At 43.9% G+C, this 12,975-nt stretch overlaps 1 protein-coding gene across 4 annotated transcripts in view; it reads right to left on the reverse strand.

Moving 5' to 3' along the window:
* Positions 1-12,975, reverse strand: part of COL12A1 (collagen type XII alpha 1 chain) — a 126,782-nt gene that overhangs the window by 48,387 nt on the left and 65,420 nt on the right. For all 4 annotated transcript variants that reach the window (XM_064164218.1, XM_064164217.1, XM_064164214.1 and 1 more), the window contains 9 exons: positions 11,796-11,935; positions 10,649-10,781; positions 10,516-10,542; positions 10,068-10,210; positions 6,623-6,752; positions 5,261-5,400; positions 2,712-2,841; positions 1,854-1,996; positions 140-269 (listed from right to left, as the gene is read on the reverse strand). In XM_064164218.1, the coding sequence (XP_064020288.1) occupies positions 140-269; positions 1,854-1,996; positions 2,712-2,841; positions 5,261-5,400; positions 6,623-6,752; positions 10,068-10,210; positions 10,516-10,542; positions 10,649-10,781; positions 11,796-11,935 (1,116 nt within the window). The remainder of the gene's footprint in view (positions 1-139; positions 270-1,853; positions 1,997-2,711; positions 2,842-5,260; positions 5,401-6,622; positions 6,753-10,067; positions 10,211-10,515; positions 10,543-10,648; positions 10,782-11,795; positions 11,936-12,975) is intronic.

Raw genomic sequence — 12,975 nt, forward strand, 5'->3', positions numbered from 1 at the left:
CGTGGAGGTCTAGAATTGCTTCAGCTGAAACGGATGCACCGCTCAGCTCACACTGTCTGTGATTGTAACCAATTTCATAATCTCTTCACACACCAAATTTGACAGACATTTCACAAAGCAAGTACTGATTGCCTCTTACATGTCCTTCCCTGTGCTTGGCTTGGATTTCCTTCACCATCTGCATACAGAGCTACCACATTTATTGAGTAAGCAGTGTCAGGAGTCAAGCGCTCCAGTATCACATCACGAGTGTTGCCTGGTACCACAATCTAAAACAGAAACAAAAGGCACCTACATTAAAACAAAACAAAACAAAAAAACAAAATCTTCCTTCTATGCTGTATTTTGTTAGAATGAACAATCTGAATGACATATAGAAAAACTGGAATCATGAACACACTGCATCTCTTCCAAGGAAAATAATACAAGCTTTAAATAGCCAAAGAACAGCAATAAAAAAGTCAAGGGTGGGTGCCAAAAATAAAGAGACAAATGCATAAGGAGCTCTCATTCTGCAAACTGAGCTGTTGGTTTTCATGTTTTACATTAAAATAGTTCAGGGAATTAAAAAAAAAAAGGAGGGGGGGAAAGAAACATTCAAGAACAAAACCCAAAAGAATAAATTCTGTCATAGTTTACTGCAATCTAGAGGATATTTTCTGACAGATACTAATAGGTTCCCACTCATGTGTGAAGTAAAATGCAATTTCATTTTACAACTGTAAAATTCTTATCTAAAAGGATATTTATCTGCACAATATTGGTGCACACTTTGTGTGAGTATGTTCACAAGTTTAGCTCTGAAACTCCACTTATTTCCAAACAACCCCAAAAAACCTCTTCCTTCACATCTGGAGGGCAAATATTTACTCATATCCAGACTTCACTGCTCACCAAGACCCACATACACTAATGACTGAAGGTAAACAGATGGTTTACTGGTAAAATCACATAAACTTGGCCTCTGGTTTCATAATGAAGCATTTCCCAATAGTTACTGGTCATTTCTTCCTCTCTTGAGCAAAAACAAATTAATAGGTTTAAAGGTTTTATTTTAACTCCTCTTTACCTGCATTGTGATCATAGAATCAACCAGGTTGGAAGAGAGCTCCAAGATCATCCAGTCCAACCTAGCACCCAGCCCTATCCAGTCAACCAGACCATGGCACTAAGTGCTGCATCCAGGCTTCTCTTGAACACTTCCAGGGACAGTGACTCCTCCACCTCCCTGGGCAGCCCATTCCAAAGCCAATCACTCTCGCTGGGAAGAACTTCCTCCTAACATCCAGTCTAGACCTCCCCTGGCACAACTTGAGACTGTGTCCCCTTGTTCTATTGGTGATTTCCTGGGAGAAGAGACCAACCCCACCTGGCTACAACCTCCCTTCAGGTAGTTGTAGACAGTAATGAGGTTTTCCCTGAGCCTCCTCTTCTGCAGGCTGCACACCCCCAGCTCCCTCAGCCTCTCCTCATAGGGTTTGTGTTCCAGGCCCCTCACCAGCTTTATTGTCCTTCTCTGGACACCTTCCAGCACCTCAACATCTCTCTTGAATTGAGGGGCCCAGAACTGGACACAGGACTCAAGGTGTGGCCTGACCAGTGTTAGTAAAGGATATTTGGTCCTCACCATTCAGTTTTAAATGAGAGACTCTCATTTCTTAAGTTCTTTTCTTGTACCAAATGAAGCATTTATTTACAATGGACTAAATTCCTGCAGACGCAGTGTTTTCAGCAGGGAGACTCCTGGGCAGACAGTTGGCCTGACTTTATTAGTATTGTTGCTCTACACTGGTTGAAGGAAGCAATATCCTCCACACACGTGTAAGGAATAGTATGAAAACTAAATTACTTACAGATTCTGATGGCCTCGGGCCAGACAGTGGAGAGTAATTAATTATATACTGCTGCACTGGACCTGGAGCAGGTTCCCATCGGACGTTCATGCTGTTTGGTGTGGGATTGTAAACTTGAATGTTTCTTGGTGTTCCTCTCTCCACTAGATGAAGAATAATTTAAGTTCAGTTTTACAGAGTTGCTTACAACAAGTTCTAGTTCTACTTGAATTTACAGCAGTGCTCAGAGGAAGCTGGAAAGAGCATCAGCCCAAGACAAACACATTACTTTTATTGCCCCAAAATACAGACATCTAAGAAGCTCGGTGAGAAATCTTTACAAACATCCCTTTCAGGCAGCAAAGCAGATATATTTATACTGAAAATTGAATGTCTGATCACAATACTTTGTTACCCTATTGCACAGATATGAAAAATAGCCAGAAATGAACCATTTTAGCTCATGCTAACAGGAGTTCAAATTCCCTGGAAAATTTTAAGTACGTGGCGTGGACATTAGCATGGATTAGCACCAATATTTCCATTGATTCATCAGCATTGCTACTGGCACTACAACTAAATTTTACTCTTGTGTGGAAATAAACACTAAATTTGCTTCCCAATGGCAAGAACACTAAATTTGCTTCATAATATCAGAGCTTGCCAGAGATAAAATGGAGTGAAAGCTTCCACCCGAGTAAGCAAAGGAAAAGGAGTAAGTTTCAGAGATCAACAGTAACCCAGCAGGGGAAAAAAAGCATCTTACACTTCTGTTTTAGATTTGGGGGAAATAAACTTCCACATTTGATGTGAAATCATTTTCTAATGACCTGATCAACTCAAACAAGAAAATTCCTTGAAAAGGTGTATTTGACTTACAAGTTCTTCCTGTGTCAGAGACACGTCCACCATCCCCTTCTGGGAAGACTGGAACCACAGTTACAGTGTAAGGTGTGTTGGGTTCAAGAGTCCTTAGGATGACATAGTTTGTGTTTCCTGGCACTGTGGTCTGCAGATTTAAAAAGATAGGCAGAGGTGTGACACTTACATGCCAAATGCTTTCATCTCCCTTACTCTTCCACTAGATACCATTTCACAGTATCACAGTATCACCAAGGTTGGAAGAGACCTCATAAATCATCAAGTCCAACCCTTTACCACAGAGCTCAAGGCTAGACCATGGCACCAAGTGCCACGTCCAGTCCTGCCTTGAACAGCTCCAGGGACGGCGACTCCACCACCTCCCCGGGCAGCCCATTCCAGTGTCCAATGACTCTCTCAGGGAAGAACTTTCTCCTCACCTCCAGCCTAAATCTCCCCTGGTGCAGCTTGAGGCTGTGTCCTCTTGTTCTGGTGCTGGCCACCTGAGAGAAGAGAGCAACCTCCTCCTGGCTGCAGCCACCCTTCAGGTAGCTGTAGACAGCAATGAGGTCACCCCTGAGCCTCCTCTTCTCCAGGCTAACCAATCCCAGCTCCCTCAGCCTCTCCTCATAGGGCTGTGCTCAAGGCCTCTCACCAGCCTCGTCTGGATATGATAAGAATGTTACAAAAGGTGAATCTTGAAAGTCCTGATATAGAATGATAGAATCAACCAGGTTGGAAGAGACCTCCAAGATCATCCAGTCCAACCTAGCACCCAGCCCTGCCCAGCCAACCAGACCATGGCACTAAGTGCCTCAGCCAGGCTTTTCTGAACACCTCCAGGAATGGCAACTCCACCACCTCCCTGCGCAGCCCATTCCAATGCCAATCACTCTCTCTTCTTTTCAGTGATGCACAGTGACAGGACAAGGTGCAACAGGCACAAATTAGAACACAAGAGGTTTCATCTGAACATAAAAGAAAATCATTCCTAACTATGAAGGTGACAGGGCACTGGAACAGGCTGCCCAGAGGGGCTGTGCAGTCTTCCTCTGGAGACCTTCCAAACCTGCCAGGATGTGCTCCTGTGCAATCTAATCTAAGGCAAACATGCTCTAGCATGGGGGCTGGACTAGATGATATCTAGAGGTCATTTCCAATCCATAGCAGTCTGTGACCTTGGAGTCCTAGTGGACAGCAAGTTCTCCACAGGCCAGCAATGTGCACTTGTGGCCAAGAGTACCAAAGGTACTCTGGGGTGCATCAAGAGAAGTGTATCCAGCAGGTCTAGGGAGGTTCTTCTCCTCCTTTGCTCTGCCCTGGTGAGACCACACCTGCAATACTGTGTCCACTTTAGAGCTCCCCAGTTTGAGAGAGACAGGGATGTGCTGGAGAGAGTCCAACAGAGAGCCACAAGGATGAGTTGGGCATTTCAGCATCTCCTCTATGGGGAGAGATTGAGATCCCTGGGGCTGTTTAGTCTGGAGATGGCTGAGACAGGATCTGATCAATGTGTACAAACATCTGAGGAGTAGGTGTCAAGTGTACAGTAATAAGACAAGGAACAATGGATACAAACTTGAACATAAAAGGTTTCACCTCAACATGAGGAGAAACTTTTCTACAGTGAGGGTGGCAGAGCCCTGGAACAGGCTGCCCAGAGAGGTTGTGGAGTCTTTTCCTCTGGAGACTTTCCAAATCCACCTGGATGCATTCCTGTGCAAACTATCCTAGGGCATCCTGCTTTAGCAGGGGGGGTTGGACTCGATGATCTCTGGAGGCCTCTTCCAACCTTTAACATTCTGTGATTAAGTGAATTTGCAGTGATCTCTTTAGTGACTGCTTCACAGATCAGAGGCACCAAAAGGTCACTTTCTAACAACTATTACTTAGTGCTACAATATGCTACAGAGCAGAAGTAATGAGCAACTCATGTGAGAAAGTAAAACTCCACAATATCTAAGAATATTAACCATCACCTCTCTAGGTGCTACCAAAACAGTCACCCTCCTCACTTCACAGGCACATCAAATTGCACAAATGTGGAAAGAAAAACACAAGTGGGTAAGAATAATAATTTCTCAGTCTTCAACAAGGGTTCCCCTTATCAAGATTGTTTTGGCTTTTGAGCAGTTAAGTAATTTTAGGCTATCAGAATAAGACACCTATGTGGATTTCTTTGCTTTCACAAGCATCTAAGCTGACTGCCTACAGTCAGACTGAGCAAAAATGTGGTCTGCTGACTTTATGGCCCTTTGTGCCTCCTGAAGTCAGCTTTATATTGACACAGGTTGCCCTAAGAACGAACAAACAAAAAATTGTGTGCCCTATTAAATCTTGGTGGTAAGAAATAATCACTGAATCTCTGCTAGAGCAAATCAAACACCTGCAATGCATACAGGAGCAACTGACTTACACAGAGATGCTCTGCATGCTCCAGGGTAGCCATGAACAGAAAGACTCAAATGCATAAGCAACCAAGACCCACTTCACTCAGCAGTATTTCTCTCACTAGCACCACAAGCTGCAGACTCTGTGAGACAGTAAGAGCCACACAAAGAATTTACCATTTCTTCTGCACCTCCAGCTGCAGGTCTGTAGAACACTTTATACTGGCGAGGATTTCCTTCTGCATGATCCCATCGAATGTTCAGAGTACTGGTGGTTGGGTCATAAACTACTAAGTTCTTCACAGTAGTGAGAGGTTCTGAAACAGATCAATGAGCTGTCAGAGATGTGGAGCCAGAGTCTCTCACTGTGCTGTCAGGTCCTGTTGATGCAATTCATGGTTAGGAAATCTAAACAATAACAAGTTTAGTACCTCATGTTAAGTAGCCTCATCCAACAGCATATGAATGATAAATGTAATCACTAAAAAAAAAATCTATTTCTGGGAAGATATTTTTGAACTATGCCATGAGTTCCTAAGGACATTTTTCTTCATTCCTCACCAAACATATTGCTTTCCACTGGCTTTCTACTGCAAGCCTGTGCAGCAGGCACAGCTGTGAGTGCAAATGGATAGACATTCAAATCACCCTACCTACACTCTGGTACTGCATTTTTATGCAGTTACAATATACATGCAACTAAGTACAGCAATGAAAAAGCAGAATAAATTACCTCCTTTCAGCAGCACATGGCAGGGCCTTTCTGAAAGGCTGCTGCTGCATAGTCACATCTGAGGCTCTACCCTGGGGGGGCCACATCTGGAGTGCTGTGTCCAGTTCTGTGCCCCCCAGCTCAAATTAAGTAATAAATGCATTAATACATTTATAATTAAATGATTGGTTTTAAATATCTGCTTGGGTTTTATGCCTGAAGAGCCTCTGGTAGCAAATCACTCAGTGCAGGATCAAGGCAACGCTATCAATATGAAGTGCTTGAGTCAAAGTGCGCATTACGAAGGTCAGCCTCTGAACTGAAGGTGCTAAGAGGACAATAGCAAACTCATCAGCACACATGTGAGAGCCACAGGCCTTCAGATGCTTTAAGGTGTTTGCTAAATTTTGGCAAAAGACAATTAAACAAATGAGGAGGGTAGATTTAGACTAGACATTTGAGAGAGGTTCTTTCCAGTAAGTGTGGTGAGACGCTGGAACAGGTTTCCTGAGGAGGGGGTGTCATGAATCCTCCTCCTCGGAGGTGTTCAAGGCCAGGTTGGATGCCTTGAGCAACTTGGTCTAGCGGAAGAACTTCCATCTCATCATTAGTGTTCCTCTCAGCCTTAAAAGCTGGGCATCCAGCCTAAGATAGCGGTCCAGGGTTTGTGTACAGCCAGCAGACAGACAGGTCCTTTGACTTGAGACACCTGAAACCCATCAAAGGACAAATGGCAAATGGGAGGAACTTCACTATAAGAAATGTTTTCTCAGTGAATTGAAGGGGAAGTTTCACACCTAAGAATAAGATCTCAAGAAGTCACTTACTGGTTCTGCCTCGCCCTGTCATTCGTCCCCCTTCACCGTCTGCATACATTGATGACACAGTAATAGCATATGGTGTGTCGGGCTGCAGCTTCTGTATCACCACACTGTTCTGCCTCCCTCCAACCATAGTCTGCAGGAAAACAAAAGGAAGCTATTAAAATCCCATTTGTGCTGGCCCTTTTACACTCCACTGTCATAGTGCAGAACGGAAGCACTTGAAGCAGAGTGGAAAACACTACGCCATATGCTGCAGTGTTCTTGAGGCTGACGCTGACTGTAGACAGTGAACAACAATAATTAGCACATATTCATCTCAGCAAGTTTAGACAGAGTTCAGTGACACAAAGCCAGTATTCTTTGAGATCTCCCAATCTGCATAAACCCACAGTTACATAGCATCCTGTGATCATTTTTCCATCACAGAAAAGATTTACACTGCACTGGGAATAATAATTAGATATTCAGCCTCTGTGAATCATGAGCTTTTGGGTTTTTAACTGATAGAAATCACACTTGCTCAAGAGCATCCTTTGTATTTTTAAGACTATCTGTACATTTTCAAAGCCTCTTCAGACAATACATTTGTCTTGAAACTCAAAAGCTTCTGGTGATGAACTGATAATGAACAAGTACTTGTATATCTTCACATTTCATAGAAGCAGATTATTTGATTACAAGGAAGCTTCTTCATTGCATTATAGAATGGCTTAGAGTTGGAAGAGACATCAAAGATTGTCTAGTTTCAACCCTCCTGCCATGGGCAGTGACATCTTCCACTACAGGCCTTGAGTGACCTGTTCTAGTGGGAGGTGTCCCTGCCTATGGCAGGGGGTTGGAACTAGATGATCTTTGAGGTCTCTTCCAACCTAAACCATTCTATGATTCTGTGATACATCAAGTTGCTCAAGTCCTCTCCAAACCTGTCCTTGAACACCTCCAGTGAGGGGGCATCCATGACCATCTTCAGCAACCTGTTCCAGTGTTTCGCCACCCTTACTATTAAGAATTTCTTCCTAATCTCCAGTCTAAATCTGCCCTCCTCAAACTTCAATCCATTCCCCCTCATCTTATCAGAACAAGTCCTCGTACTCAAGGCTACAAAGCTCAGTTCAAAGCATAAACACTTTCAGCATCCCACCATGACTGTGTCCATCCTTTCTTTGCTTGTCAAGATCTGACCCTGCACGATCATGATGGTCTCTGGAGTTCAGTGTGTGATTTTTACAGAGCTACCTTCAAATCACCTGGGCTCTTCCTTGGAGCTGAGGCCATTAAATGTCAGGCAGAGCAATAAAAAACTTCTAGAAACTACATTTGATGTAGTTCAGTGGGGACACTGCTACCATCTGCCCAGCAATGGCAGTCTGATCAAGTATCTTAGTGACAAAAAGAGTAGGAAAGGAATTCCTGTCGTATGACTGAAAATTACTCTCAGATAGACATTAAAACACCATGACCAGAGCACCAGTGCTCTCTGTGCTCTCTCCAAAGAAAGGTGGCACCTCTAGATTCCATCCAGTTGTGAATAATTTAGCCTATCCTTTGCACCAGTTTCAAATCAATGTCAGTAATTCTTTTTTTACTCCACTACTAGTAATTATTTATGGCAATTAATTAACCTTAATGCTGTTTCTTATCCTTCCCAGTGATTTCTCACTAAACTTAGGTTCAACTACCCAATTCATTCAATAGTTCAATTAGCTCAGCTCCAACACATGTTGCTCAGAAGAGAGTAAGAATGGCTATATAAATATCCATCTGACTCTAAAGCAAACATTCCTAGATATGCTCCTGAACATGTGTGATCTCCAATTACAGGAACAAGCTCAAAGGAGTGTGGTTTTCATCTGAGACCGCTCCTCTGAGTCATTTGGCAGCAACCACAGCAGCCTCCTGCTGCAGAACAGGGCATTTTTAAGTAGCACACATTTGTGATAAACAGGCTGAGTAATTAGCATTCCCAGGCTGTGCTGCGTAGGCTGCTGGTAGCCAGCACAGCTCCTGCTGACGATACAGGGAAAGTTGGCTGAGCACACACTGCTGGCTCTTCCTTTCATTACAGCTGCTCAACCATATTAAAAGACCTTATTATAAATTGACTATTTAATACCTCTGATATGAAAAGACTAAAATAGCTTAATTGCTTCCCTAGCATATGTTTGGCACAGATTCAGTTTTGCAACTGTCCCTTCTGGGCAGTTATTGTCCTTAGTGCGGTTAAGAGACAGCCTCGACTGTCTACAATATGTTCCACAGCAAAGTCCTTCTGACAGGACATGAACCACACTATGAAAACAAAGGGAACCTCTGAGCTATGGAATTAGTTATGGCAGTTCATATCACTGATTGCTGCAGTAATTACCTATCTGTGACTTGTGGTCTCATGTGCTGGTCAACTTGATCCTCAACCCAGTTTAACTTTATCCTAATCATGTCTGTAGGTTATAGGATATTCAAGACAACAGCCTGTATCCAAAGTTACTTTTTCTATCATGGATACAAAACAAATGCAGTGGGAATATATACTCATTTCCTACACAGCATAAAATGCATCAGGTTGGAAGGAACCCTTAAAGGCCATCGTGTCCAATACCCTACAGCAATCAGGCATGATTTTAAATAGATCAGGTTGCTTGGGGCCCCACCAAATTTGGCCTTGAATGTCTGCAGAGATGGGGTCTCTACCACATTCCTAGGTAACCTGTTCCAGCATTTCATTACTGTCATTGTGAAGAACATCCTCCTTATGTCTAACCTCAATCTACTCTGCTCTAGTTTCAAACCATTGTTCCTTGTCCTATCCCTTCATGCCTCTGCAAATAATTCCTTCCTAGTCTTCCCATAGGTCCCCTTCAGATGTCCAAATGATACATTTATGTACATATAAATCCTCCTCTGAAAGTTGATTAATACATACACCTTTGTGCTTTGAAAAGAAATTAATCTAATGGATTACTTTGCAGAACTGTCACTGAGCCACAAAAATGACTAAAGGAGTGGAAAGTCTTCCTAACAAGGAGAGCCTGGGGGAGCTGGGGCTCTTTAGCTTGGAGAGGAGGAGACTGAGAGGTGACCTCATGCATGTTTATAAATATATAAAGGGTGAGTGCCAGGAGGCTGGAGCCAGTCTCTGCTGGGTGATGCCCAATGACAGGACAAGGGGCACTGGGTGGAAGCTGAGGCATAGGAAGTTCCATGGAAACATGAGGAACTTTTCTTGTCCCCGTGAGGGTGACAGAACACTGGAACAGGCTGCCCAGGGGGGTTGTGTAGTCTCCCTCTCTGGAGATACTCCAAACCTTCCTGGACACATTCCTGTGCGATCTGGTCTAGGTGACTCTGCTCTGGCAGAGGGGTTGGACTGGATGAGCATTTGAGGTCACTTGCAACCCCTAGCATTCTGTGATTGAAGACTGAATAACTGTAGCAGTTCAACACTCATTACCGACTGTTCAGGGCCATCCCCACTGATAGGCTGGTAAATGATCCTGTATCTCTGCACTCGACCACTGGCAGGATCCCACTTCACAGTCAAACTGTGTGAAGTTGCATTGTACACCTGAAGGTTCCTTGGGCCACTCTTTGGGGCTGCGAAATGTAATAAAGAACAGAATGAATGCTTAATTGAAGCAAAAGGCAAGGACAAACACTCCATTCACACTTTTAGGGCTGTGAAAACAGCTGATCCAGAGCAGAATGCATTGAGTAGAAGACAAACTGCAATGTCTGTAAAGCAATAAACGTGCAGTAATTTAGTGTTAAGTATTCTGCCAACTGCATAATGTTTATTAAATTATCTCAGCTGTTTTTTTAATGCCAACATCTATCAGTTTAGAGAAAGACAGCTCTGAGTTTCCTTTCACAATACCATACCTGGAAATTCCGAGTCTTACCTTGTGTGGTGATAGGTACCAAGGGCACTGAGGAAAGAAAAAGACAAAACAAAAAGAAATGAAGAGTTGTCATAATTCTTATCTGTGTATGCCTTCTGATTAAACAGCAGGCAGAAGCCCTTTGTTTACTTACGAGTTCGTTCACTGCCGATGAGTTCATCACTTTCTGATTCATCAGGGTAGATGGCAGTAACAGAGATATCATATAATGTATCTGGAGTCAAATTTTCAAAGACCAAACTGTTCTCATCCCCATTTAAGATAGTCTTGTGAAGAAAGAAAAAAAAAAGTAATGAATAAATGAAACCTAAACCAAACAAACAGACAGTGAGATCACAGAATCATAGATCAACCAGGTTGGAAGAGACCTCCAATCTCATCCAGTCCAACCTAGCACCCAGCCCTGTCCACTCAACTAGACCATGGCACCAAGTGCCTCATCCAGGCTGTGCTTCAACACTTCCAGGGACAGTGACTCCACCACCTCCCTGGGCAGTCCATTCCAATGCAAATCACTCTCTCTGCCAACAACTTCCTCCTAACATCCAGCCTAGACCTGCCCCGGCACAACTGCAGACTGTGTCCCCTTGTTCTGTTGCTGCTTGCCTGGCAGAAGAGCCCAACCCCACCTGGCTACAGCCTCCCTTCAGGTAGCTGTAGGCAGCAATGAGCTCTGCCCTGAGCATCCTCTTCTCCAGGTTACACACCCCCAGCTCCCTCAGCCTCTCCTCACAGGGCTGTGTTCCAGGCCTCTCACCAGCTTCATTGCCCTTCTCTGGACATGTTCCAGTATCTCAACATCTCTCTTGAACTGAGGAGCCCAGAACTGGACACAGCACTCAAGGTGTGGCCTGACCAGTGTTGAGTACAAGGGCAGAAGAACCTCCCTTGCTCCTGCTGGCCACACTCACTGTTCCTGATCCATGCCAGGATGCCATTGGCTCTCCTAGACACCTGGGCACACTGCTAGCTCGTGTTCAGGGTAACTTTTTACACAGTAGCATCACTACAAAAGTGGCCTGGAGACATTTAAGAGGAGGCTGGATGAGGCACTTAGTGCCATAGTTTAATGAATTGGAAAGTGTTAGGTAATAGGTTGGACTCAATGACTTTAGAGGTCTTTTCCAACCTGGTTAATTCTGTGATTCTCACTTCATTTCTGTTGAGCATGACAGGAGGTTTTCTAAGTTATAAACCATTTACTAATTACATTTCTGGTTTTAAAAGTATAGCTTCTGAGACACCACTCTCAAAATGTTACGGTGACCATCTCTTCTTACCTCCTGTTTGTCTGGTCTTCCATAGACCCCCCAGGTTATTCTATAGAGAGACACATCTGAAGCTCCATGGTCCCAAGTCCCCCTAAAACTGTTTGTAGTTATATCTGTGATCCTGAGATTGACTGGTGCTGGTACAGGCTCTGTTAGGAGAAAAGGAAAAGTATTCCACTAAAAGGAAAGTAAGTACAAAACAGAGTTAAGCCAAGGAGTTACCCAGACAAAGCATTGAGAAGGCTCTGTAGTAGATTCATCTCAGTTACCATACTTCTAAATACAGTAAGATGCTGTAACCCAGCCCACCTACACTAAGCAAATCGTCCTTCACAAGGTCACATCAATGAGATACTGTAACCCAGCCCACCTACACTGAGCAAATCATCCTTCACAAGGTCACATCAATGAGATACTGTAACCCAGCCCACCTACACTAAGCAAATCATCCTTCACAAGGTCACATCAATGAGATGCTCTAACCCAGCCCACCTACACTAAGCAAATCATCCTTCACAGGGTCACATCAATGAGATGCTCTAACCCAGCCCACCTACACTGAGCAAATCATCCTTCACAAGGTCACATCAATGAGATGCTCTAACCCAGCTCACCTACACTGAGCAAATCATCCTTCACAAGGTCACATCAATGAGATACTGTAACCCAGCCCACCTACACTAAGCAAATCATCCTTCACAAGGTCACATCAATGAGATGCTGTAACCCAGCCCACCTACACTGAGCAAATCATCCTTCACAAGGTCACATCAATGAGATGCTCTAGCCCAGCCCACCTACACTAAGCAAATCATCCTTCACAGGGTCACATCAATGAGATGCTCTAACCCAGCCCACCTACACTGAGCAAATCATCCTTCACAAGGTCACATCAATGAGATATTGTAACCCAGCTCACCTACACTGAGCAAATCATCCTTCACAAGGTCACATCAATGAGATACTGTAACCCAGCCCACCTACACTAAGCAAATCATCCTTCACAAGGTCACATCAATGAGATACTGTAACCCAGCCCACCTACACTAAGCAAATCATCCTTCACAAGGTCACATCAATGAGATGCTGTAACCCAGCCCACCTACACTGAGCAAATCATCCTTCACAAGGTCACATCAATGAGATGCTCTAACCCAGCCCACCTACACTGAGCAAATCATCCTTCACA

The sequence above is a fragment of the Pogoniulus pusillus genome, chromosome 25, assembly GCF_015220805.1.
Source record: "Pogoniulus pusillus isolate bPogPus1 chromosome 25, bPogPus1.pri, whole genome shotgun sequence".
Lineage (NCBI taxonomy): Eukaryota > Metazoa > Chordata > Aves > Piciformes > Lybiidae > Pogoniulus > Pogoniulus pusillus.